Source organism: Thrips palmi, unplaced genomic scaffold (genome assembly GCF_012932325.1).
Source record: "Thrips palmi isolate BJ-2018 unplaced genomic scaffold, TpBJ-2018v1 HiC_scaffold_3, whole genome shotgun sequence".
NCBI lineage: Eukaryota > Metazoa > Arthropoda > Insecta > Thysanoptera > Thripidae > Thrips > Thrips palmi.
The window spans coordinates 13,387,586-13,414,580 of NW_023144630.1; the positions used below are offsets into that span (position 1 = coordinate 13,387,586).

Below are 26,995 nucleotides of genomic sequence, written 5' to 3' on the forward strand. Positions count from 1 at the left end.
ATATATATAGTTGGTTGTCTATGCACTAATTGCTCACCGCTCAGAACCTGAGTCGCCTCTTTGAACCCAATATCAATTCAAACTCTATTAGGATTAAATATACACAACCATACATTGATTCTATTAATAAACACATGTTAGTGCTTTTGCTCTCTTGTCAGCTTGCAGCATTGCAAAAGAATGCATTTCTCGAGTCCAAACTAAGTATGCCCGCCAATTTCAACACAAGTTATTTATGCATTTCCCTGATTTCCTCTAGTTTGAAAATTTTAAAAAGAGGATGACACTAAAATGGAATAAGAAGATGCACACAATACAAAAGGTCAAAATAAAAACATTGCTTTGTCAAAGTGCACTGACCTGAAGATGATTCCCCTCTGACAGTGGAGGGGGGAGAGGGGAACGAAACACGTGAATCATTCTCAAATCCATTATCCATATTTCGCTGTGTTGGTGTTCAAAAAGGGTTTTAAACATTCTAGAATGTTGAAAAACTAATGCCGATCTCATTTCGAAACCCTTCTGCTCTTTAATTCGTTTTATTTGCTTATTTGCTTATGTCCCGTATTTGAGAGCCGCGGACACGCAGGTATGAGAAATTGGTATGCGGTGCCGCGCTGCCAACCTAACCACGCTAATGACCTGATTCAAAAATATGTTTTGAATATTTCAAACGATACTTAACAACGATTTGAAACAAACTCGTGTTGGGGGGTGCTAAGGCGACGTTAAATACGAAATCTTGAAACTATAGCCACTGTAGTTGCTGAGAATCGTTGGTGAGTACAAACAGAGTCACAGACAGACGCACGACCAGTCACTTTTCAGCGCGCCTAAACACGGCAAGGGCTTCGCTATCGCTCAGCCAAAAAATTCTTCACCACACAAATTTGCATCAAGAAAAGCATGTCCACTTCCTTCTCTTCTTTAAATGAAGCTCACAAATGAAGCTCACGGAGCAGTTTTTTCTTTTTTTCATTAAAAATTGTTTACTTTTAGAAGTTTTGGTAAAAATTGTAAGAATTGGAGCAAAACTCTAGATTAAACCATTCAGAATGAGTTAAAACTTTTGGGCTGAAGATTGCCGTAATTAAACTCATCATACTCAAATCTTTACACAGAAGTTTTCGGTTTGGTAGGCGTTCCATCAAATAAAAAGTTCAAAGACAGATATAAAGTCTTACGAGAACCAAAATTTTAAACGTTTCTACTAAATTTCCAAAAAGTGTCCAAAGTCACTTTACTTTATGCCAAAATGAAGCTTACTCAATTATCTGAAATGGTTTTAATACATAAAATGGTTTTAATAAATAAAAATTTTATCCTTCTACATCAAAAAAAAAAATTTTGCAAAGTGCTTTTAACATGTATGAGCCCTCTTAAATTCAAAATCATTCTTGTTAGATATTCTATTTTCTTTGAAAAGTAAGGACGAAAACAACCTTGTTCCCCTATTTCATTTAACCCAGTGCAAATAAAAAACATATGGAGAGTCTCTCTTGGTGCACCACCACTGTAATCATTAAGTGAAGCTAAATCGTAACCTAGAGCCGAAGTTGGGTTTGGGAAGTACCCCTAAAATATAGTTCCATAATAATTCTTTACCACTCAGAACTGTATCAAGAAAAGCATCTCAACACTATCAGCTTCTTCAAATGGAGCTCATAGAGTGGTTTACATCTGATTTTCATTAAAAATGTTGGATTTTAGGAAGGTTTAGTAAAATGTAAGAAATGGAGCAAAATACAAGTCAAAACCATTCAGAATGAGTTGAAACTTTTGAATGAGCTGAAGATTGCTGTAATTTAACTCATCATACTCAAATCTTTACACAAAAGTTTTTGGTTTGGTAGGCGTTCTATCAAATAAAAAGTTCAAAGACAGATATACGACGGAAAAGATTGAAATGTCTAAGAGGCAATTTTAAAGGAGAAAAATAAGTTTTTCACTGTAAAGAAGGCTCAGAGGCGCTTCCCCAACACATTTCCTCTATTGGAAATGAATGTCAAAGATTTAACAGAAGTTAAATCAATAAAGTCAATACTAGGTTTGTTTACACACCACCTAGCCTGAAATGACAGGTTATGAGTTCATGTCAACAATAATAAAGCAATGACAGTCTACAAAAATGACTTGACTCGCTTTGAAACTAGTTTGGGAAAACAACGTGTACCTTCTTTTCACTAAATAGAGTTGTTCTGTTATCTTGGAGAGAAAAAATTGTTACTTCAAAAAAAAAAAGTTAAAGCCATGTTTTGTTCAAAATTTTGTTCAAAAAAATGTTTAAAGAATAGTTTTTCTTTCCTTTAAAACTATTGCAGATAAGAAGCCCGTTCTAGTCAATTCCCCCCAGGCGTTCCTTTATGGGGCGCTAGCAGAAAGGACAAGAAGTGTCAATACCCCATCTACACCAACGACTTCAGCAGGGAGTAGCGACAGAACACTCCGCCACTTCCAGGCCCTGCTCGGCGCCCCGCCGGCCGGCCCCGCGCCCCACGCGCCGCGGCTCCTCGACGAGATCGTCGAGGCCACGGTCACGGAGGACGACAACGAGGCCCTGCTGCGCCCCGTCACCGCCGAGGAGCTCCTGGAGTGCCTCAAGCTGTCGCCGCGCGGCCGCAGTCCAGGGGACGACGACCTCACCGCGGAGTTCTACCTCGCGACCTGGGACGTCCACGGACGACTTCCAGGCCGTGGCGAACGCCATGCTGGAGCGTCGAAGGGTCGGTGCCAGCGACGTCCGCGGCGTGGTCACGCTCATCCCCTAGGTGCCCGCCCGCCCATCACGCTGCTCAACGTGGACGGCAAGGTCTTCGGCCGCATTGTCGCGCGGCGCATGGATGCGCTGGAGCACTAAGCGCGGGGAAAACTGAGAAAACTGAGTATTTGCGACCGGCGGCGCAGCGCGTCAGGCCTAGCGGTCCATGCCGGTGCGCGCTGCCCCGCGCTCCGCTGGATACAAATACTCAGTTTTCTCGGCCACTAGTGCCGCTAGGAGAGATCCAAAGACACGTATGGGCTCGTGAGACACCCGCGCTTAGTGTTTGTAAATGGCAAACCTTCCGATTTCCGTATCCGTACCACGAAAATGGTGCACTTTCGAACATCAAAATTGCAAAATCAACTGGAAAGCGATAAAAGTGAGATGTTAGCTACTTTTATTGGAATAAAATAAATCGGACGAGTACCGGTGAAAGAATTGTGCTTTTCTGGTCATTATGCCGGGATTACGGACATTTTACCTATTTTCGTTTCTCCAATAATGGCATTTAACGCAAAGGGTTTTCTTATGGCCTTCTTCTGGAGTTCTTAGTGACGCACAGGGTTTCGCGGAAGGGACTAAATTCGAGGAGATAGAGCACGCCGAGCTGTACAAGTTCCCGAAAAGTCCCGGTCTTTTCCCTCATTTCTTCCTTGATAAATCTTGGTTTGTAAGTGAAGCAAGAAGACGCGCTCTAGGACCCTTACGCCAGCCGCTCCGAAAGCGTCGGCATTGTCTCGCTCTGTCCCACCCGTGCGCACACAAAGGCGGTGCGAGCGGGAAGGACGGCCTCTCCAGATGTGGCCCCTGGTGGAGGGTGGGGGGAGAGCGTGGCGGCCGGTGGCGGCGCGTAGTGCTGTCGCCTGCCAGCGCGAATCCCGTCCGCCCGCGTCTCCGCACCGCTTCATTTCAACTCGATTTTCTCAGCTCTGGTTCAAGTTATAGAGAAAGTAAAAATACCGTCGTTGAGCTGAAGAATGGGCACATAACGTTTGTTTTAGGGTAATTTCCGAGTTTTTGCCTCATTTCCGAAATATGGCGAGATAGAAAACAGCGTTCAAATTGCTCTTGAACAAATTTCGAATTTTTGGCCGCCCCAGTCGGCGCAACTTAAACCTGCGCATACCAGGCTGTTCCCCTGTTCCTCCCGAACAGTTTGACACCAGCCCGAGCCTTCTAGCTTAATTTGCGGGCACGCTAGAGCAATATTTGTATTTAGGCCCCTTCGTTCAATTACGGGAGTTGCCCAGCCGCGATCGAGTGGGACTCAACGGAATCAGGTTCTCCAAGGTTCAATGCATGGGTGGAAAGCCGCTTTCCCTTTGTCCTTTGTTTTTCCTCACTTCAGCTATTTTGAAGCACGAATCGACTACACTATACGTTTTTAAAGCATAATTACCGTAGTATTTTTATTTAGAACCAAGTGGGATATTTTACAGAGCTTTTGACATGAAGAAAACAGGAGGCCAAAGAATCATAATTGAAAACAAAAGTACAATAAACAACGCGAGAGTTGCTGAGGCGGGCAGCATCCTGGAGATGGTCTTCGAGAGCACCACGCCGAGCACCTTGACCTCCTCGACGCACGGGAAGGGCATCGGTGTGCTGGTCCGCCACGCGCCGAGCGGCTGGGCCTTGGTCTTCTCGCGGTTGACGCGGAGCTCGGACTCCTCACCGAAGGCCTCCAGGACATCGACCAGCACCAGAGCTGGAGCACGCCCTCGGAGAAGCCGTACTTTCGCAGCACGGCCCACATGCAGTCGTGCAGCAGGTTGTGTAGCGCGCCGGCGAAGTCCACGGACACGAGACACGCCGCCGTGCTGCTGCCGCGCTGCCGGTTGGCCAGGTCGACGAGGGAGATGGCATCGCGCAGTAGGCCTGGGCGATTATTGGTTGTAATCGTAATCGGCCGATGAATAAAATAATCGCGATTGGTGTCGATTAGCAGTTCGGTAATCGGTAATCGAAAACGTACACGATTAATCGAAAATCAACGATTAATCGGGGGAAACCGATTATTTGGAAATCGACAAACAAAGGTTAATACTCGTACTATTGTGAAAATAGCATGTAATAAGAGGATAGGAAAACCATTGGCGCAACCTCGAGTGTCTGCGACAGCTTTTTCGTGCCTTAACTGAAAACTTTTCAAGACTTTTCCGCTCAGAATTTGAACAGGTGATGGATAGAATATCCGATAATGAGACGATTAATCGATGATCGATCATCGTTAAATAATCGGTCAATCCTTCGATTACCGAACCACTAATCGGGGGTTTAAAATAATCGGACGATTAACAAAATAATCGCGATTATTTTCGATTATTCGATTAATCGCCCAGGCCTATCGCGCAGGTCCAGCACCCCGCCGTGCATGTTGCGCGAGCAGCCGCCGCGCACCTGCATGGGGTCCAGGATCTTGTGCTCCAGCGCATCCATGCGCCGCGCGACAATGCGGCCGAAGACCTTGCCGTCCACGTTGAGCAGCGTGACGGGCCGGCGGGCACCAAGGGGATGAGCGTGACCACGCCGCGGACGTCGCTGGCACCGACCCTTCGACGCTCCAGCATGGCGTTCGCCACGGCCTGGAAGTCGTCCGTGGACGTCCCAGGTCGCGAGGTAGAACTCCGCGGTGAGGTCGTCGTCCCCCGGACTGCGGCCGCGCGGCGACAGCTTGAGGCACTCCAGGAGCTCCTCGGCGGCGACGGGGCGCAGCAGGGCCTCGTTGTCGTCCTCCGTGACCGTGGCCTCGACGACCTCGTCGAGGAGCCGCGGCGCGTGGGGCGCGGGGCCGGCCGGCGGGGCGCCGAGCAGGGCCTGGAAGTGGCGGAGTGTTCTGTCGCTACTCCCTGCTGAAGTCGTTGGTGTAGATGGGGTATTGACACTTCTTGTCCTTTCTGCTAGCGCCCCATAAAGGAACGCCTGGGGGGAATTGACTAGAACGGGCTTCTTATCTGCAATAGTTTTAAAGGAAAGAAAAACTATTCTTTAAACATTTTTTTGAACAAAATTTTGAACAAAACATGGCTTTAACTTTTTTTTTTTGAAGTAACAATTTTTTCTCTCCAAGATAACAGAACAACTCTATTTAGTGAAAAGAAGGTACACGTTGTTTTCCCAAACTAGTTTCAAAGCGAGTCAAGTCATTTTTGTAGACTGTCATTGCTTTATTATTGTTGACATGAACTCATAACCTGTCATTTCAGGCTAGGTGGTGTGTAAACAAACCTAGTATTGACTTTATTGATTTAACTTCTGTTAAATCTTTGACATTCATTTCCAATAGAGGAAATGTGTTGGGGAAGCGCCTCTGAGCCTTCTTTACAGTGAAAAACTTATTTTTCTCCTTTAAAATTGCCTCTTAGACATTTCAATCTTTTCCGTCGTATATCTGTCTTTGAACTTTTTATTTGATAGAACGCCTACCAAACCAAAAACTTTTGTGTACAGATTTGAGTATGATGGGTTAAATTACAGCAATCTTCAGCTCATTCAAAAGTTTCAACTCATTCTGAATGGTTTTGACTTGTATTTTGCTCCATTTCTTACATTTTACTAAACCTTCCTAAAATCCAACATTTTTAATGAAAATCAGATGTAAACCACTCTATGAGCTCCATTTGAAGAAGCTGATAGTGTTGAGATGCTTTTCTTGATACAGTTCTGAGTGGTAAAGAATTATTATGGAACTATATTTTAGGGGTACTTCCCAAACCCAACTTCGGCTCTAGGTTACGATTTAGCTTCACTTAATGATTACAGTGGTGGTGCACCAAGAGAGACTCTCCATATGTTTTTTATTTGCACTGGGTTAAATGAAATAGGGGAACAAGGTTGTTTTCGTCCTTACTTTTCAAAGAAAATAGAATATCTAACAAGAATGATTTTGAATTTAAGAGGGCTCATACATGTTAAAAGCACTTTGCAAAATTTTTTTTTTGATGTAGAAGGATAAAATTTTTATTTATTAAAACCATTTTATGTATTAAAACCATTTCAGATAATTGAGTAAGCTTCATTTTGGCATAAAGTAAAGTGACTTTGGACACTTTTTGGAAATTTAGTAGAAACGTTTAAAGTTTTGGTTCTCGTAAGATTTTATATCTGTCTTTGAACTTTTTATTTGATGGAACGCCTACCAAACCGAAAACTTCTGTGTAAAGATTTGAGTATGATGAGTTTAATTACAGCAATCTTCAGCCCAAAAGTTTCAACTCATTCTGAATGGTTTAATCTGGAGTTTTGCTCCAATTCTTACAATTTTTACCAAAACTTCTAAAAGTAAACAATTTTTAATGAAAAAAAGAAAAAAACTGCTCCGTGAGCTTCATTTGTGAGCTTCATTTAAAGAAGAGAAGGAAGTGGAGATGCTTTTCTTGATGCAAATTTGTGTGGTGAAGAATTTTTATAAAAGTATATTCAGGGTTAGTTACCCAGACACAAGTTTGGCTCTGGGCAACGATTAAGCTTCGCTTATTGATTGCAAAGATGGTGTACCCAGAAAACTCATCACATTTTCTTTACTTGCATCTGTGACTTGCAGCTGACTTTATCAGCTAACCAGAGTCGGCAGTAAAAGCAGTGATTCAGCAAAAATGTCAGCGATTCTTTTTTGGGGCAGATGTGGCTGACTTTGCTACGAAACACTCTATTTCGTTGAAAACAAACTACTGCGGCTTAATGGTTGGTGGGGTTAGGAAGAAACTGGGAGTGGATTAGTTTACCACACATAACATTAATACCTTACAGTTTTCACCACCTCAGACAATTGTTATAAGATTTCCCGTTTTCACCCAAGCATCACCTTCAAAACACTGAATTTTCGAAGTGTTGTCTTTGTAACCAAAGCGATCGATCAACCCTGTTCTAAGTCAGACAATTTTATATCTAAATGACGAAAAAATAATAATGCCTAAAATGAGAGCAAATAGTGAGTTTCGAATCACGGACGCGACGCATGCGAATCCGCTGCGGTACCACTACGCCACCAGCCTCCGTGCATCGAGCGCCATCCGAGAGCGGTACGGGCTAGTGGCTAGCCGGCTGCTGCAGCACTCGCTGCCCCCTCCCTTGCCTCCGCCTCCTCTGGAGCGTGGGGGTTGGGAGGCGGGGCGAAGGTGTGGTGGCAGGGGGCCGCGGCAGTGCAGCGTTGCCGCACCATAACCTGGCTCACCCGCCGACCTGGCTCACTCGCTAACCTGGCTCAGTTGCAAACCTGGCGCAGTCGCTAACCTGGCTCAACTGCAGGCCTGCGACATTCGATAACCTGGCGCAGCTGACAACCTGGCTCACTTGCTAACCTGGCGCAGTCGACAGCCTGGCTCACTCGCTAACGTGGCTCACTTGCTTACCTGGCGCAGTTGCTAACCTGGCTCACTTGCACGCGTCTCCGCGGGCAGCGTGACGTTCTCGCTGAACTGCCGCTTCTGCGAGACGTGCTCGACGTACAGGTCGCGCGACCAGCGAATGACGTCACTGACGCACTTGCGCTTGAGGCTCTTGATGGCGTGCGGCAGGATGAAGAGCCACCGCGCCAGCACCGCGTCGTTGGCCGGGTCCCAGCTGCCCAGGCTGCCCACGACGATGGCGTGCGCCGACGCCGCCAGGCCGCGGCCCCGCAGGTGGTCCACGAGGTGCTGGTAATTGGCCTCCTTGTAGCGGCGCGCGACCTCCAGGGCGTGGTAGCGCTTGTCGAACGGGCAGCAGACATCGACGATGACCGCCGTCCGCAGATCCTCGTCGATGACGACCAGGTCGGGCTTGTCGTCAGACCCGGAGCCGGCGACGGTCCTCTCCAGCTTGGCGTTGCGGCGGACGGGCTCGGGCAGGGCCTCCACGACGTTCCGCAGCACGGCGCGGTGCCGGTTGTTGATGGCGATGGAGTGGCGCGCGAAGCAGTGGTTCAGCACGTGGGCGGTGGTCTCGTCGGGGTGGCCGCACGCCCTGCAGGACCGGCCGCGGCCCTGGATGCCCCGGACGCAGCCGTTGAGGGGCAGCACGCCGAGGCGCGCGCGGTGCACGAAGCGCCAGTCGCAGAACCGCATGGACTGACCCGCGCCGTGGAAGTGGTTGGAGGCGGGGTCGCGGGACGCGGCCTCGTACACCTTGCCCTGGTCCGGCTTGGCGATGAGGTTGAGTAGGTGGCGGTGCTGGAGGCCCTGGCGAATCTTATGGTGTAGGAGGTGGCGGGAGGCGGCGTCCACGATGGCACCCTCCACCTCCCTGCCGGGGAACGGCACGTGCACCTGCAGGCGGTCCAGCGTGGGGCTCCAGCCCCACCTGAAGTCGACGATCTTGGCGGCCAGCCGGCGCGAGGCGTTCCGCGCCGCCGACCAGATGTTCGACGCGTTGTGGACGCCCTTGGGGGTGGGGGCGCCGGACAGCACGGCGGCATGCTCGCCTGCCACGCGGGCGGCCCGGGTTCGATTCCCGGCCGATGCAATTTTGTCGCCAGCCTACTCCAATGGATCAAGACACGGCATCGGCGTAGGCGACGAGACACTTGGAGCTGTGAAGTGGAGGCGCATTATCAGCGGCCTCCGTGGCGCAATGGTTAGCGCGTTCGGCTGTTAACCGAAAGGTTGGTGGTTCGACCCCACCCGGGGGCGCGTTTCTCCTTTGGATGAAGTTTCGTCAGTTGCTTGCCCGCGCAGCACCGGTAGCATGGTCCAGCAGCGTGCCTCCGGGATCGAGGACCGTGTGGCCTAATGGATAAGGCGTCGGACTTCGGATCCGAAGATAGCAGGTTCGAGTCCTGTCACGGTCGTCCAAATTCTTTTGGCCAGGAGGGGAAGGGGAAGAAAATTTATTCTCCCCCGCACCCCCATCTTCCTTCCTTTCTTCTCGCTTCTTCAAAAGACGTGGCAGCGGTGGGATTCGAACCCACGCCTCCGAGGAGACTGGTGCCTTAAACCAGCGCCTTAGACCGCTCGGCCACGCTACCCCGATGAACGGCAGGGCTTACGGCGGCATTGCCCATCATTCGGGCCATGGGAATAGCTCTCTAGGAGCTGACGAGAAGCAAAACTTGGTTCCGCCCAGGATCGAACTGGGGACCTTCTGCGTGTTAGGCAGATGTGATAACCGCTACACCACGGAATCTGATGCTACGCCAACGCAGCGGCGCGAATCCCATTGCTGTATGGTGTTGTGGTCCGCTGATGCCGTCCGTGCTCTCGAAACGCAAAAGGAGTGCGACAGCCGGGAATCGAACCCGGATCAACTGCTTGGAAGGCAACTATGCTAACCACTACACCACTGTCGCCTGATGTGGTCGGACGGCACGGCCACTGCACGCACTTGGGCTGACTGTCCTTCCACTTCCGCGATGGAAACGGAAATCATCGGTGGAAGGGGGATCCGAAGACCGACTGCAGAGACCCGCTGTAGAGGGAAGTGAGGAACACGCCATTTTGAACGTGGCGTTCACTCCTGTCAAGAGCCCCCATGGCTCAGTGGTTAGAGCACCGGTCTCGTAAACCGGGGGTCGAGAGTTCGAATCTCTCTGGGGGCACGCCGCCCTGTTTTCGCACTGGTTTTGCAGCACGGAACAGCCGGAGCAGTGGGGTGTGTGGTGTGGTTCGCTGCCTGTGCCGTTGACACGTATAAGCAATGCGACAGCCGCGAATATCGGAGCCAGACGTCAAGCAGCCCCCATGGCTCAGTGGTTAGAGCACCGGTCTTGTAAACCGGGGGTCGAGAGTTCGAATCTCTCTGGGGGCACGCTGCCCTGTTTTCGCACCGGTTTTGCAGCAGGAGAACCAGCCCCGAGCCCGCCGGCGCCGTTGTTTCTACTCTTTCGGACGACGCTGCTCGCGGACAGGCAGCCTCAGTTCGACGGGCCTCCGCCTTCATCATCCGGCCACTTCCGGTTTGGCCGTCCTATAGTATAGGACACAATCTGACACATAAGTCTTTTTTAGAAGAGGGGCCTTTCTCAAGGCTCCTCTTGGCGTTTTAGTTGTTTGGCAGTGCTGGCGTAACAGCCTGTTACTGCCTGGGTTGCATTTTATTCATTTTATTTGCGTTTTTGGTTGGACTTAGGTCGGAGATGTCACGTACCAACACTGTTGTCTTTACGTGCTCTCCAGACGTTCCCCGTCTGAAAGCTGTGGAGGTTTTTGAGTTCGTTCAGAATGTTCTGGCTGTGCAGCGTGATGATGTCGCCTGCCTGCAAATTGATGTTTCGCTGAATAGGTTCTTCTTGAAACTGCGTACTCTGACGCAGTGTGACGCTCTTGTCTTGCGTAACAATGGTTTGTTTGCTCTGAGACGCATCCAAAAGAGCAGGGTAGGCAAGTGAGCAGGGTGGTAAACTGCAAATGGGCAGGGTGGTCAACTGCAAGTGAGCAGGGTGGTCAACTGCAGAAGAGCAGGGTTGAAGATCTAGCAGGGTGGTAGAGGTGCAAAAGAGCAGGGTCGGCAGAAGCGCAGGGTAGCCCAGGCTGGGTGGTAAGGATGGCCTCTGGCTGCCCCCTCGTCCCCGCCTACCTGACCACGCCCCGCCCCTAAATCCCTGGACCACGCCGCTGTCCCCCTCCACTCCTCCGCGCACGCAAGTGCCGCCGCTATGAAAATGTTGTAGGTACACCGTATCCACGGGGAGCATGGAGTATCCACGATGAGTAGTGAATCGTTAATCGTGGCGCAGGCACAGCCCGACTCGCCTCTGATCTGACGGAGTGCCACCTTTGTTGTAGTGTGTGACGTCAGACCCCGCCGCCCACTCAGGCTCTCTACGTAACACTTGCAAAAGAATCCGGTCCCCTGGCCGGGCCTGGCGCTACCCCGCACTCAGGTAGCTGCTGGAGGCGCCATAGCCGTCTGGTCGTGGGGTAGCGCCAGGCCCGGCCAGCGGGTTTGATTCTTTTGCAGGTGGTTACCTTGTTCGCAGCATCGTTTGCGGTTCCAAATTGCAAGAGAATAACCACAATTAACAAAGGATTTCGGTGCCGTTTGGAACAAAGAATTGCAATGGTGAGTGCGTCTTATTTTTATACTCTGTGGAACACTACTGTGGAAATCCGGTAACAACAAACGGTTCGTTTGTTTCATACCGTTGTTAAAAAATTCAAATTCTGGGGTGAAATCATCCTATAAATTGTACAGAGTGGTCGCTGTCAGTTTCACCTAATTTTTAACTCTAGAGTTGGTCTATTGCTACCAATTTTATTATTTGGCATTGTATAGTGCCACTTAATACAGCTTAACGGTTTCAAGTAAAAACTTAGCAAATGTTGACCAAAAGCACTAAGCTGTAACTTTTATTCGAGGCTCATCATTTATTAATATTCAAAATGTAGGATGACTTAATATGTAACTCGTTTTATTTTTTTTAAAGGACTTCAGAAAAGCAACGACTTTTATCAACTGATAGTCTGGTTCTGCAGTTTATAGTTTTGAAGAAGCCGCACATCTGTCTAGGCAAGTGTTGGTTTTAAAATGGCCATCACACATCTCTTGTTTCCCATCATTTTATCTTTAGTAAATTGTAAGTATTCTAATCATTCATTGAACTAAAGATGTGTGCACTTCTGCAATTATTTATTGTTTTGTTTTATTCTCTGTTTAAGGGACTGCGGGGCAGCATTGACTTTTGTTAACTGATACTCTGGCTGTTTATACTTTTAAAGAACCCATCCCAGCTGTCAAAGCATGTTTGGGTTAAAAAATGGGCAACATACATCAAACACTATCTCTTATTTCCCATCATTTGTATCGTTATTAAATTGTAAGTATTCTAGTCATACATTGAGATTAACATGTCTGCACTTCTGCAATTATTTCTTGTTTAGTTTAACTTTCTGTTCCAGTGAGTTCAAGCAAGCAACGACTTTTATCAACTAACAGTCTGGCTCTGCGGTTTATAGTTTTGAAAAACATGTATTGAACATTTACATTCCTTTTACATCATTGACATCTTCAAGAAATTGTTAGCATTTCCGTCATATTTTCAACAAGTTATGTCATTGTCAAATTTTAATACATGTTCTAAATATACTTAAATGTTTTATTTTTATGTTTTGCGTATCTATAGTAAAATTTCTGCCCTATGCACACTTCCACTAAGGCCTCATGATATGTATAAAATGCGAGGAGAATAGATACTTTGAATTGGTACTCAGCCCGTGATAGAATTAATATTTATTATGACAAAACAGACAAGAATACAAGTAAGGTTTTTCGAATCAAGCTTGACACAGACAAAGTGAATCGAATAAACAAGACATAAGAGAAATACAGTAAAATGTTACAGGTAGGATGGAAATGAAAAAGTTATTGAACTTCAAAAGTAGGTCTTTTTGGACGTTTTACTAGCTCTGGAGTTAAATAACTTCTTCATAGACCAACAAATATTATTTCATACGTTTGGATGGGATGTCTGCCGAGACAAATATGTTTCTGAAAAGTTATGTCAATTTGGACGGACAGCTGAACATTTACTCAAACACTTTGGAAATAAAAACCAAGACATCTCCTTGGATTAAAAGGCGGCATGATGTTCTACACCTGGTAGTGTGGACCACTCGTTTTACTTCTGAGTGAAGCAAGAATAGCCATCACTTCCTGATAAGACACTTTGCAGGTGAAAGTGGGGGACAAAATAGCCCACCTTTTTAGAGCTCATGACTTGTGTTTGCAATGGAAACCTATCATTCGAGACGACACACTATACAACCATACCAATGACGCACTTGCACACGGGGCAGCATTGTGGAACCGCCATCCCGTTTGGTTTGATTTTGAAAGTAGAAAAGCACTTCATGCAGCACTCATTGCACAACACTTTGTGCGTGCACGGGTAGCAAGTGCGTGCTGCCTTATTGTCACAGCATACGCAGGACTCTTCACCGTCCTCCGCAACTGAGTCCTCAACTGGCGGCAACATCTGAACGAGCCGGGCCACTTCGTTCACTTGCTGCCATGCCTCATCTCTGGTGAATTCCCTGTGCGTCAAATAGGTCTTGCATACTCGCCAGTTTGACTCATCAACGCCAACTGGCCCACTCTCCCGCATGGCATTCATTATTTCAAATTCAGCAGGCGTCGGTTCATTCGGATCAACTGTGAAAAAATAAAACAAAATTCTAAACAAAATAATTTTAACTTCAAAGTGATGATTTACAAGTCACACTTCGCCTGCCACAGAAGCCTACCTTTCGATTTTCCGTGGCCTGTGGGCAACATTGTGCAACGTAACTACGTACCGACTGGAAGTTGCTGTAGAATCCGCACGTCAGGTAGATCTTCAGGTTCTTCCAACGCCAACTCCCGGCCCAATCTCTCCCAATATAATTGTCGCTCTCTAATAGCCTGAGCTGGAGAGTTAAAAAAGGAAACATAATAAACAAAAAAATCAAATTAAAAGACAACGGCATTTAAACATTCCATATGTGGAATAGTAAACTTACCAGCGTTAAACTCCTCCTGAAATTGGAGTATTGCCCTGTTAGCCCGAGCGTCCCGCTCTCGTTCCCGGCGTGCGGCCGCCGTCTCTTGGGCCGCCGCCCCCCGCCGTACAGCACGCTGCTCGCGCTGAGCTGCCAGCGCAGGAGAGCGGCGTGTCACCCTGGCTGCAGTGGCCGCACGCCGGGCTGGAGCTGGAGTGCCAGGACGGGGAGCCCTCCTGGGCGCAACACGCCGCCGCGGTGGCGGGGTGGGCTGCACTTCGTCCTCGGCGCCAAGCACTTGATCCTCGTGGCCTTGGTCCATCGCTTCTTCGATCTGCTCGTTCTGAGAGTGTAGCACCGCTTGCCGGGTGGCACCACCGCGGGTCCCCTCTGTGGCTGCACCTCGCCGTGCACGGCGTGATACCTGGGGAACCGTGGCGCGCTGCTCCTGGGCCTCTCGGTCCTCGGCGCCGATGACTTGATCCTGGTGGCCTTGGCCCATCGGCGGCCCCTCGGTCTGAGGGTGCAGCGCCGCTTGACGGGCGGCACCGCCGCGTAGCCCTTCTGCGGCTGCACCTCGGCGTGTAAGTGGTGCACGCGGTGCACGCGGTGCAGGTGGTGCACGCGGTGCAGGTGGTGCACGCGGTGCAGGTGGTGCACGCGCTGCAGGTGGTGCACGCGGTGCAGGTGGTGCACGCGGTGCAGGTGGTGCACGCGCTGCAGGTGGTGCACGCGGTGCACGTGCTCCACGCGCTGCATGTGGTGCACGCCCTCCTCGAGTGCGGCCTGTCAGGCCCCTCCCCCGCGCACCGCGGAGGGACGTTCCGGCGGTGGCAGCCTCGTCCTCGTCTTCCGCGTCGAGTGGCTCCGGTTCCCCCAGTAGCTCAGTCGCCACATCCTCCGCTTCGAGGACATCGCCCACTGCCTCCTCTGTAAGGGCTACCCTCTTATACGTCTCCTTGCAGTGGTAGCTGGCAGCCCTTAGAAACTGCAGGACCGGCATGTCGTGGACTTTCTGGCTTAGGTTCCTGATGTTTTTGTTGAGCAGCCTATATTTTTTCTTCTGGCACCTGGTAACCGAGAAGCCAGCAGAGACGGAGAGGTACCGCCTCCAATGGTGTGCCTCATGGCTTCGGAAGGCTTCTGTAATTAACAGATCAGTCGTTAAGATTGTCCACTACTTTTGTGACACGGTCATATTTTGTTCAAACATTGCTTACCAATCCAGCACCAGGCGTTGGGGTGTGGAGATCCCACCATATCAACCAGCGTTCTGTGATAGCTCTCCTGCGTTCATTAAAGAAAGGTCATTAAACTTTTTGTTTCAGAAATTTGGTTTTTGTTTGACAAAAGGAAAGAACAACTTATTTACCTGGTCGTTGTTAGTACGCCTGTGTCGGCGATAAACAGAAAGATGCTTTGCGCCAACGCCTTTATAAAAAGGTAATTATCGTCAACATTAGAACAATTCTTCCTGTATCCATAAAAACTTAGGGATAATCAGCACTAGCAAATCAGTAAGTTGGGCTGCCTTCACAAAACAGCACTCAGCTTCGCTTGCCTCGCTTCTGCACGCTCGCCTCTCATCGCCATGGGCCTGTAAAGTTAACGGCGCGCGTGAGAACGGGCGGGCGGACGCGCGTGGACGAGAGCGTCGATTGTAGCGCCCACGGACAACGCCGGCTGCTCGGAGTCCATTCGGAACCATTCGGGTGGTCCCGAACAGGTCCCGAATGGTCCCGAGGGGATTCCAGCGGCCCTCCGAGCAGCCGGCGTTGTCCGTGGGCGCTACGATCGACGCTCTCACCCACGCACGTCCGCCCGCCCGTTCTCACGCGCGCCGTTAACTTAAGAGACAACGCTAGCTAACCGCGACTGTGTTGGGTGCAGTTGGGTACCAACAAAGTGCCCATTGGCAATATCCTCCGCCTCAGCCAGTCGGAGCCAAACGTGGCGAGCGGCACAGAGCGGACAGCTGGCAGCGCCTTTGAGATAGGCAGCCTAACTTACTCATCTGACCGATCGTGTGCGGTGTATAAAACACCGCCTATCAATGCAAATTAATAAGTTTCTGAACACAACAGCACAATAAGACAGACGAAACGCTTACCCTTAATCCACGTTTTGTCAACATACTCCAGAAAGGGCTTAACCTCTTCATGAAATTCTTGCAATTCGGAGTGTTCCTTGACCTCCTTGAAGCCATTATCGATTTTATCATGGGGAAGGAAGGGCAGAGCCATGCACATCCGTACAACTTCTCCTGCCGCCTGATTCTCTTGCAAAAGAGGCCGCAAGCCCAGTTTTGCACTTTTCTTGCACATAGCCTAAAAATGGTACAATGAAATTAATTAAGTAATTCAGCAGAAGCCAAAGTTTGGCTAATTAAGATAAAGCTGACAGCAATGCTCGTACTTGGTCCACGTGAAATAAGCAACCCGTTAAAGTGGTCTCAGGAAACTCTTCCCTCAATGCTCCGCACAGGCCCTTCTCAAAGTCTGACATGATGTGGGGCATCCGGATGCCCGGGCAGAGTTCCTTCACTGATTTAAATAGCATCTTATATGCTTCCTTAGTTTTCCGTGTCATAAGGGCGGACACAACAGGGAATACCTGTAAATATTATAAAAAACAATAAATCTTCAAACAATTTTGCACCAAGTGTCACACTGGGTGGAAATAATTGTGACTGCGAATACTGTGACATTGAGTTTGGCTGCCTATCCCCCTTTAGCGGCTACACGCTAAGAATGGGGGATAGGCAGCCAAACTCACTCCCTGCCCGGACAGACTGTGCAGGGTGACGCAATGGCGACCATTACTTACGTGATCATAGGCTACTGCCATGATAGTTATCAGCTGATAACAGTCTTTAACACTAGGGGTGGTCTTAAAATGTCCATCGATGTGGAAGCACTCGCTGGATGTAAGCAAGTGCTCCAAATGGCCGCTGATAAAGACAGCAATGGTCCCTTCCCTGGCAGTGCCCGTCTTGCACACGCGGAAGTAAGGTTTGCCATCCTTTGTGTCGCCAAACCGGTTCTTGTATTGCGGATCCTCCAGGGTCCTCCCGAGGTCCTCGAGAGACTTTGGTATTGGTGGGAACACGTTGTTCCGGTGGCGCAACATGGATGACTCTAAGTTGCTGAAAGTCATTTCTCTGAGGACAGCCTCATCTGTAACCCTGAAACATACAACAAAAATAAGTGATGGAGAGTAACAGCGTGGCTCAGAATCAGAATCGAATATATTATTGATATGGGGCCCAGGCAATCATTGTGGTACACCAAATATTATAGTACTAAAATTGGATTTCAATTCGGGGTCGCTAAAAATCAATTTAAAAAGTCGTACCTCTCAGAGACTTCACGGTGAATTTCCGACAATGGCTTACTTTCCGTTTGGGCGCGGGAGTAAAGCTCTTCGCGGAATGCCCTTTGAGCCGCGTGAGAAGAGTTGGGCTCATGGGTGTGAGCCCGTGTCTGGCATATGTGCCGGTCATCGCCGTTCGTCATTTTAGCAATGCCTGAGCATTTTTTATGGCGACACACCATGTAGTTGAGCCACTTGTCGGACGATTTAATCCGATACACGTAGCCCGTATCATCATCAATGTACAATTTTGAATCCTTCTTCTGACCAGCAATGCAAAATACTGAAGACCATATTTCTCCCCGACTGTTGGAAGCCTAAAAAAACAAACAAACAAATAAATCATACATTGCGAAGGAGCTATACTTTCTCATTGTTTAGCTTGCACTGAAAGAGGGCTATATCTGGTTGCCCATCCACTGAAAATAGACAGGTCAGACTTTTGACCCCTTTAAACGGTCTTACTGAAATGTACGACCGAAAAAGGGTCATACTGAAATGTAAGACCGAAAAAAAGGTCATACTTCGATGTATGACCGAAAAACGGTCATACTTTGGTAAAGGATCCCCAAGCTAAGCAATAGCCAGTCTCGCTGATGTCTGACCTTTCTTTGGTCATACATTTAAGTATGACCGTTTTTCGGTCATACATTTGTGTATGACCGTTTTTCGGTCATACATTTGTGTATGACCGTTTTTCGGTCATACATTACCGTTTTTCGGTCATACTTTTTGTATCACCGAAAATCGGACAGATGTCTCACCCTTCGAATCTCAGTGTCACACTGCCAATCCAAGTGTGAGGCAGTCTCACACTTGTAAGTGTGGGACAGTTTGTCTAACGCTTGCAAGTGTGCTGCCTATGCTAGCTCTGTGGTTCAATGCCACGGGTCCCACACCTGCAAGTGTAGGACAAACCGTGTCTCACACTTGCAAGTGTGAGACATCGATGTCTCACACTTGCAAGCGTGAGACAAGCGTGGCTCACACATGTAAGCGTGAGACAAATTGTCCCACACCTACAAGTGTGAGACTGTCTCACACTTGGATTCACAGTGCACCATAAGGGGCGGCGCCGAACCAATACCGGATTCACGATAGAACCCCATTTGGGCTGTGTGATCAAGAATGCGTGTGAATGAAATCTGCTCAGAATGTTTCGAATCGAATCTGATTAAAAATCGGCGAATTCAGTTGAGCTCTAATGAGTTTAGATTCGAATCAAAGTTTTCAGATTTTAAACTGTCGTTTTAAAAAAGGCGCTTCGGCATCGAAAATACGAAGAGGAAGCAGTGCCCATTCCCCTATTTGGACTGAATAAAAAACGAATCGAATCAGGGCCGATTCGATTAAATTAACAGTTCACTCAGCCCTAAACCCCGGTTCTCCCACCTGCCCCCTGTTCTTTCCGACCCCCTAGATCAGAAGTACAAACCTGATTTTCATCTAAATCTTGCTCCCGATCCTCCTCGTTGTCATGATCATCGATGCAAAACCCCGCAACCCAGCCTTCTTCCTGACTGTTGGAAGCCTGAAACAAAACATGAAAAATGTAAGCACCTTCTTTGAATTGTTCCGCCAGCACTAAATGAGGGTTAACTGCTTGGATGTGACATGAGTATTCAAACGATCGTGACGTCACGTTCCTGGTGAGTGAAGATGCATGACGCGACACAACCCCCATTCTCCAGCGCGGAGGAAGCATCACGCTAACGCTGGCAAGCAAAGCCCTAGTGTCGTGGAGACGACGGGGAAGGGACGCATGGCCGCGGTCGTCACTTTATGAAAGCGCTGGGCACGCTACTACGATGCTTCGATACGAAGCGGCCGGGTAGCGGTGGGGCCCGCGGCCTCGTGAACCAGCCCCCACGCCGCGCCGTCGCAAGCCTCGCAACAAAAGAGCTCGCGCGTCGCTTGCGCGGCGCCGCCGGCCACATCAAGAACTGGAAGTGATGCGGAGTTGGCGTTTATCGGCACGTCGTATAACCGGCGTAGCCACCGTTGCGGGCCTTGTCGAGCGATACGTGAAGTGTGCCCTAGGGGTGCGAGAGAGACACGGCAAGGACTGCGGGCGGCGGAATCGGTCGACTGGTCGTGTCACCGTCACCGCGCTTCGAAAACAGGGTGTCAGGGCGTGCACCTAGCCACTGCCATAGGACGCGCTACGGGATGGGACAAAAGGGGTGAGCCGGAGCGAGGAGCAGGACGAGCAGCATGCAAGCCTTGGTGAAAGGCAGCACTGGAGAAAAGGACTAGGCCCAACTGCGGGACGTGAGTGCGACAAAGATAGAGTGACGCCTGCAGTGGTTCAGCCTGGCCCCATGCGTGGTCGCGGAGCAGCGAGTCGCAGCAGCCTGATTCCGAACAGCTTTGCGTCGCTCTGTCTCTCTCGCACCGCGTGCCAAGAACCAGTGACATAATCATGGAATCAGCGCTCCCCGCTGGTCACGTTTCGAGTCCATTAGCCTTTGTCTCATGGAAAAATACACGGTTACTTACATTGTCTAATTGTTCCTCGACGTCTTCCCGGGCCCCATCGACATTGACGTCATCCATTGCGCACTGACAGGTGCACCAGTAGCCTTGGTTTGTCGACGAGAGGACGAGAGAGGCACGGCCCGATTCACTATCACAAACGGATCGCTCCTGCAAAACTGCACAGAATTAAAATGGGTTTACAGCATTTCTTATTTTAGGGACATTAAAAAACAGACGACGGCTAAAAAAATCCCCCAGTAAATCATTTTAAAAACTAAAAGAACTCCTCTCTCCCAAGCAACCAAGGCCGTTTTCCGGCAGGACCCCACCCCACGAGCTACTGTCACGGATAGGACTCGAACCGCGGCCCGCGGCCCGCGGCCCTTCGCGAGCCATCGTGACTGCCGCCAGCGCCCCGCAGCTCCATCCGCGGTCACCGTGGATGCGGCACCGCGAGGCGCGGCGCCAAGCAGAACGCGGCCTCCACCGTGGAGCCCATCCGCAGCCTTCAGCCGTCTGATTCCGACCACTGCTTCGTCACTCTGTCTCTCTCGCACCCCTACGGACCGCCCCATGAGTGCGAGAGAGACAGAGCGACGAAGACTGATTCTGAGCACTGCTTTCGACGCTGTCTGTCTCGCTCCCTTACGGGACGCCCCATCCCCATGAGTGCGAGAGAGGCAAAGCGATGAGAGCAGTGTGCATAGCTTTGTCTCTCTCGCACTCATGGGGCAGTCCGCTGGTGTGCGAGCGGAACGGAGCGACGAAGCAGTGCTCGGAATCTGGCTGAGGGTGCCCCCCCTCCCCTCCCCGCAGCCCGCACCACGCACCACGTGCGCCCCACCCTGCCCCGGGACCGGCCCTACGACCCCCCCCGCCCCTCCCGACTCCCGCCTGCACGGGAGCTCGGGATTTTCCAGAGAACGGATCTTGCCACCTCGCCTGGGGATGGACATGTCCCGACCTGCATCGCTGCCCCTCTCCCCTCTTTCCCCCCGGCCCCGCTCTGCCTGCACCAGTGCCCAGCTACCCAAACGAAAAAGCTAAAATCGCTAGAACTCAAACGTGCGCATTGTACATGTGTACAAGTGAGCATGATAAAGGGTTTCATGGCAAGTGGTTTCCTGCCAACTGCAGGCTGATTACGATAGTCGTTTTTGTTGGTATGTCTCTCTCGCACGCTTGCGAGGTGCCCCATGAGTGCGAGAGAGACAGAGCGACGCAAACTTTTGCTCTGGATTCCGCACTGCGTCTCGTCGCTCTGTCTCTCTCGGACGACTGCGGAACGCTCCATGAGTGCAAGGGAGACACAGAGACGCAAACTCGTGTTCGGATTTCCCTTGATTCCACACAACGTCTCGTCGCCCTCTCAAACACCTACACGAGCAAAAGACAGAGACAGAGCGACGGAAACGGTTCTGGATTTTTTCTGCTTGCGCCGACTACTGCGCAGAAAAGGAACCATGCGGCCCGCACGCCCGCGAACACGCTGTCTCTCTCGCACGCCTTAGAGACGCCCAATGAGTGCGAGAAAGACAGAGAAAGAGGAAAGCAACTCTCGAGATCAGTCTGTTGAGTCTGTTGTGCCCACCATTGAGCGGGAAAGGAACCGCCGCCATGCGGCTTTTGCCGCCCCTCGGTGCCCCAACCTTTCACTAGCGCCCAAGCTGCATCGTAAATGAAATCACAACTAAGAAACGCGGTTCACTGGTTCGGAGTACCGACAATTGCGTTGTCCGAGGTCCGGAACTCGGAAATGCGCGGGCAAAGGAACGGCGCGGCTCCGGCCGCCCCCCGCACGCTCTCACTCGCACAGCAACGCTGGATGCGGCACGATAAATGAAATCAGAGAAACCGCAGGCACCCTCAGCACCCCTGAGAACCGTGAATGATTGCACACCTGACCGCACGCTGGGTGCACTTCTTTTGTTAACGCCTAGCTGTACCTGGGCGCGTGCCTAGGCAAAGACTTTATGATTCCGCCCACCTTGCTTCCTTTGAGTAGATCCCCTTTCGCACACGGCTTCTGCACACGTTACATACCTATGAGTAGCAATCCCAAAACAGTGTAATCCTCCCTCGCGTTGGCGCTCGTCCTGTCTCCTGGCTTGCAAGCACTTCACTTCGGATAAGTCACAGCAACACTGGCTGGGCCACGCCGTGCCGAGCCGATCCCGTGCCGAGCCAGCCGAGCCCCACGCGGTGCAGTAGCACCCGAACCTTGCCGAAGGTCTGCCACTCTCGAGCGGGCTGGTCATCCGAATGCCTCGGTGCAGGCCCGAAGGTGCCCGAGGGGCATTTTATTGCACTTACCCTCCTCCTCCGGCCGCCGGCTAGGCCTGGAAACGACGGCAGCTTCGCCGAGCGGTGTTCGTCAGGCCTGTCCACATGTTTTCGGTCTCGCTCCTTCGCTCTTCCTGCAGCCCAGCGAGAAAGACAAGGAGAGATCGAAAAGACAAGGTACTACACTGTGCAAGGCAGTCACAACGCCGGAACCAATACAGCGTTGCATTTTGCGGTGAGGAAAGCTGAAATTCTGAACCATCTCGATTCCCACCATGCGCCGCTGAGAATACGGCCCCGCGGCCCGCACCAGGCGCAGATTCAAAAAAAAAAGGGGGGGGGGTAAATCTCGCAAAAGTTGCCTGCCTGCAGGTGCAACTTTTTGCCCACCAGGAGGTGCGGGGCGCAGCGCACCCCAGCGCGGCCGCGGCCACTGGGACTCCCACTGCCTAGATCACGGTCCATCTGCCGCTTGCATTGCCTTGTCGTTGCCCCCCCCCCCTTATGCTTGCCTAGTACCACCCTGGTCATTGCTAACTCAAGTGACGCTCTGCAGTCATGGTGAATAAATGTGCAACTTACCTTGTCTTGATGGAACCGCCGTGCCAAGCAGCGCATTTTCTGTCGCCCGGACACGCAGAAAATTCGATGCCGGGCTCGCTGAGAGATACGCCCTAATACGCCCCGGTGGAGAAAATGCGACTTTCACAAATCAATCTTGATGTTTTTTTTACGCCAAATCTTCCGAACACCATAGAAATGGTTGAGAAAAGATTTCATTCTTGGGTAAATAGCAGCCTACGAGGAATCGAACTCGGCCCGTCGGACGACAGCGCCCTGCCAAGTCTAACATTCTGCTCGGCGCCCGAAAAAAAAAGTGATAGGCAAGTAGAAAATAACTCAGATCGTGGTGCATGTTGTGACGCACTAGTTCGTGGCAACCGGCAGGGCCGGTGTTTGCCTTTGAGGGAAGGACAATTGCTTCGCAATTAGATGGTTTTCGCGTCGTCGCCGGTTTCCCCGAATGACCAGTGAATGACCGGGACAGCGCGAGGCGGGAGCGGAGCGCAAAGCGGAGAGAAGGGAAGAGAGGGGGCAGCAGGGGGAGGAGATGACACGTTGACATGCCGGCCCGCTGGCCTTGCACCCATAAGTGCGAGTGAGAGTGACATCTCGCTCGCAATCAGCCAGCAGACTGATTCCGAGAGTCGTTTCCGTGGCTCTGTCTCTCTCGCACGCATAGGGCATCCCGTATAGGTGCAAGAGAGACAGAGCCACGAAAGCGACTCTCGGAATCAGTCTGCTGGCTGGCAGAGGGCTGGGCTAGCCCCGTCGCCACGGACGTCACTGTTGTGCAGCGCGTCGGTTCTGTTTTCCGCGGGCCGGGCCGCACCGCGGCGTGGCGCTGCACTGCAGGCTAAGCCAGGCTGCCTGGGCGGAGGGCCCAACGATCAGCATTTTACGGGGACGCCCTCCGCTCCTCCCCGCCTAGGTCCTTGCACTGAAAATCCAAAAAAGGGCCTACCACACGTGTGGTGTGGACAGTGACTTAGACCTCATCACCAAACGTGGCGTAGTTTGTCCGCACGAGGAAACAGTTGGTGTGGTCTATAAACCACGTTTGGTTTTTCGGTGTGCGGAAAAGATGTGAGCCGGTGGATTGCGCCACGTCAGGCTGGCAGGGCGCGCGTTGAACTTTTCTGAATCCATTTGGTGGAAATCAAACGTCCGTCCGATCAAAACTGCGGCCGCAAAGTAGAGTGCGAGCGGCCAAGGCGGCATGGGGTACACGCGTCGGAGCGTGAGGGGCGAGGCAGAAAGGGGGGGGGAGGCGTCACGCCCGTCGTCCCTTCTTACCCTCTCGCGCTACAGAGTGCGCGACAAGCTACACCCTAAGTTGAACTTGAAGCAACGCGTCTCATGGGAGACTGGGATACAGTCAAAACCAAAATGCTGTGCCAGCTGTCCCGAGCGAGCGGCCGGGCCCTATTGTGTCGAACCTGAACCAAACTGCAAATAAGTGTGAGACAGTCTTACACTTGTATGCGTGGCACATTTTGTCCCACACTTGTGTGAATCACGTACGTCCCGCACTTGCATTGCAAGTGTCAGACAAGGATTGTCTCACGCTTGTAAGTGTGAGACACGGTTTGTTCCTACAGGCCCCACGCAAGCAAGTCGCAGACATACTCTGTCTCACACTTGCAAGTGCGAGACATCGTTGTCCCCCTACACTTGCTAGCGTGGGACAAAATGTCCCTCGCCCGTAAGTGTGGGACTGTCCAACAATTAGATTGGCAGTGTATCTGCGGTGCCAAGGCCGAACCGATACCTTCGGCCGGGCGAGCCGAGCCGGTCCCAGGTCCGAGCCGGATCGGTTTTTAGTGAATTATCGGAGTTTGAACAAGCTTACCATTTTCGGCCCGTCTCGTATTTATGAATATCAGCGGACGGGCATACACTGCTAATCCAAGTGTAGGACACGATGATACATTCCGCTATTCCGCGCGCCCGTTCGTAGTTCGTCCGCCCGCTGGGCCCGGCCCGACTAGGGATTTAAAGCCTGGTAAACTTACCGATAAGAATGGGTAAAATACCGGTAATTTAGAATTTACCCTGCGAAAATCGGTAAATTCGGTAATTTTCGACTTAACCTAACCTTCTGATGTTTTTACAGCAGACATTTTCTCAGAGTGCTCAAGGGCATGAATATTTGACAATAAAAGGGTCTCAACCACTTTCATATGCCTTTTAAACACCGCTAGTCTTAAATTCCCTTTGAAACAAATATAACAGTTCATATGCAAAAGTGCACACAAACATAGGATCGAATTTTTCCGTTATTTACCGTAAATGACGGTAAATTACCAATGTTACCGTAATTTACCGTCCAGATTGAAATTACCGTAATTTTAAAACCTAGGCCCGACCAAGGACCGACCGCCTTAGTGGGGTGGCCTGGCCGATCCAAACTGCATTTCATGACCATGGGCTGGACCATGGCATGTCTGCCAGCGTGCCATGCCGCCTCAGCTTCGGCGGCTTCGGCGCTGCCCCAACTCCACACTGCCGCGCGCAGGCCACGTCATGCCCAAACACGGGAAATCCTCTCGCTGCGGTACGATTTTCCTATGAAACGTAAATGGACTGACGCATCCGAAGTCGAAACGAAGGGGCCCCGATCAGCTTCGTAGGGTGCAAAGCCGCCATTTTCTCTGTAGTAGCGCCAAAAATGAAACGTCCCTTGTAGGAAATTATCTGTGTAGCCGTGGCTGGCTACCACTGTTGCGAGGACCGCCTTCGTCGCTCTGTCTCTCTCGCACTCGTGGGGCGTACCGTATAGGTAGAGAGACAGAGCGACGAGAATCAGTCAACTGTAAAGGTGACAGGCGATCCGCCGGGGCACACAGACCATCTATGCGTCGCACTTTCCATGAGCCCGCCAAGCGCCTGTAGAACTCTAGGCGCCACATCGGCCACATCGCGCAGACGAAATGACAAACGCGACCACCACGCCGCGCCACCCACTCCGTGACGGGCAGCGTTCGTGGGGCCCGTAAGGTGAAAGGCAGCTTGCGGGAGGCGCAAGGGAAGGGTGATGTCAGCGCGCCACCGGCTTGTTTGCTCACTTCTCCCCCTGATCTGCTGGGTTGCCTCGCCGCTCGACTCGCATCGAGTCCCGGGGTCTGCTGTAGACTGATTCTGAGGTTCGTTTTCGTCGCTGTCTCTCTCGCACCTCTACGGGATGCCCCATGGGTGCAAGAGTGACAGAGCGACGAAGACGACTCTCGGAATGAGGCCACAGGCTTCGACACGGTTCGAAGGAGCCGTGGAGGCCGTGGAGGCCAGGGCCGGACTGGGTCAGGCCCGCTGCATTGTGCGAATGCTTGTCTCTCCCTACCATCGCGGCCCTTCGCCCGGCCATCTACCAATTTTAGCTTTTTTTTTATAAAATAGAAAAGTGACTGTTCCGTGCCATCCAGGATCATGCTACCAGCACAAATAAGTATTTTAAATAAAAAAAAATGTGAATGTGCATACCTAAAGCACCACATCTTAAAAAGACAGAAAATTTAAACGGGTATTTTATAAGGTAGATGTAAGGCCTTATTGTATTGGATTGCATACCTGTATCATATAACACCAAAAGTGTGATAATTTGGCCCAAACCAAGTCAAAACGTAAAAAAACTTATGGCATTTAAAACACTATAATTTTTTATTTCTGCCACAGATGCGATGATTTGACGGAATCACAGTAGCCCCTATAATCACCCCTTGTTAAACGAAACTTATGAAATTAGAAATGTCAGTGCTCTGCCGTGTAGCGCTTCAGTCATCGTGGATACTCCATGCTCCCCGTGGATACGGTGTACCTACAACATTTTCATAGCGGCGGCACTTGCGTGCGCGGAGGAGTGGAGGGGGACAGCGGCGTGGTCCAGGGATTTAGGGGCGGGGCGTGGTCAGGTAGGCGGGGACGAGGGGGCACCGAGGCCATCCCTTTCCCCAGCCTGGGCTACCCTGCGCTTCTGCCGACCCCGCTCTTTTGCACCTCTACCACCCTGCTAGATCTTCAACCCTGCTCTTCTGCAGTTGAACACCCTGCTCACTTGCAGTTGACCACCCTGCCCATTTGCAGTTTACCACCCTGCTCACTTACTTACCCTGCTCTTATGCCGCGCTCCCCCCGCTTTCAGATGACCGGGGTT

General features: G+C 50.8%; 2 protein-coding genes, 1 long non-coding RNA gene and 7 other non-coding genes across 11 annotated transcripts; 5 read left to right on the forward strand and 5 right to left on the reverse strand.

Annotated features, from left to right (window-relative positions):
• Positions 1-9,296: 9,296 nt before the first annotated feature.
• Trnan-guu lies at positions 9,297-9,369 on the forward strand. The gene has a single exon. It is a non-coding gene; the product is annotated as a tRNA-Asn (tRNA).
• Positions 9,370-9,454: 85 nt separating this feature from the next.
• On the forward strand, positions 9,455-9,527 carry Trnar-ucg. Its single transcript has one exon. It is a non-coding gene; the product is annotated as a tRNA-Arg (tRNA).
• Positions 9,528-9,622: 95 nt separating this feature from the next.
• On the reverse strand, positions 9,623-9,704 carry Trnal-aag. The gene has a single exon. It is a non-coding gene; the product is annotated as a tRNA-Leu (tRNA).
• Positions 9,705-9,789: 85 nt separating this feature from the next.
• On the reverse strand, positions 9,790-9,862 carry Trnav-aac. The gene has a single exon. It is a non-coding gene; the product is annotated as a tRNA-Val (tRNA).
• Positions 9,863-9,953: 91 nt separating this feature from the next.
• Positions 9,954-10,025, reverse strand: Trnag-ucc. The gene has a single exon. It is a non-coding gene; the product is annotated as a tRNA-Gly (tRNA).
• Positions 10,026-10,201: 176 nt separating this feature from the next.
• Trnat-cgu lies at positions 10,202-10,274 on the forward strand. The gene has a single exon. It is a non-coding gene; the product is annotated as a tRNA-Thr (tRNA).
• A 136-nt stretch (positions 10,275-10,410) lies between these two features.
• On the forward strand, positions 10,411-10,483 carry Trnat-ugu. The gene has a single exon. It is a non-coding gene; the product is annotated as a tRNA-Thr (tRNA).
• Positions 10,484-11,634: 1,151 nt separating this feature from the next.
• Positions 11,635-12,590, forward strand: LOC117648414. The gene is made up of 3 exons (XR_004587902.1): positions 11,635-11,737; positions 12,102-12,251; positions 12,334-12,590. It is a non-coding gene; the product is annotated as an uncharacterized LOC117648414 (long non-coding RNA).
• Positions 12,591-12,889: 299 nt separating this feature from the next.
• LOC117648084 lies at positions 12,890-14,747 on the reverse strand. 2 transcript variants are annotated; one of them, XM_034390286.1, is made up of 3 exons: positions 14,173-14,747; positions 13,969-14,079; positions 12,890-13,825 (listed from the first exon to the last, which is right to left on the reverse strand). In XM_034390286.1, exons 1-3 carry the CDS (start codon positions 14,651-14,653, stop codon positions 13,431-13,433), a joined length of 987 nt encoding a protein of 328 aa, XP_034246177.1. In that variant the 5' UTR covers positions 14,654-14,747; the 3' UTR covers positions 12,890-13,430. The 2 variants fall into 2 exon arrangements, with proteins under 2 accessions (XP_034246177.1, XP_034246178.1); XM_034390287.1 differs by having other exon boundaries at positions 13,918-14,079.
• A 152-nt stretch (positions 14,748-14,899) lies between these two features.
• On the reverse strand, positions 14,900-22,308 carry LOC117647909 (the record flags this gene model as incomplete). Its single annotated transcript, XM_034389884.1, has 10 exons — positions 22,045-22,308; positions 20,023-20,169; positions 18,959-19,054; positions 17,506-17,840; positions 16,978-17,335; positions 16,567-16,764; positions 16,262-16,478; positions 15,524-15,582; positions 15,372-15,438; positions 14,900-15,294 (listed from the first exon to the last, which is right to left on the reverse strand). Coding segments are annotated over exons 2-10 (1,782 nt in total), but the record flags the coding sequence as incomplete, so codon positions are not given.
• Positions 22,309-26,995: the final 4,687 nt, after the last annotated feature.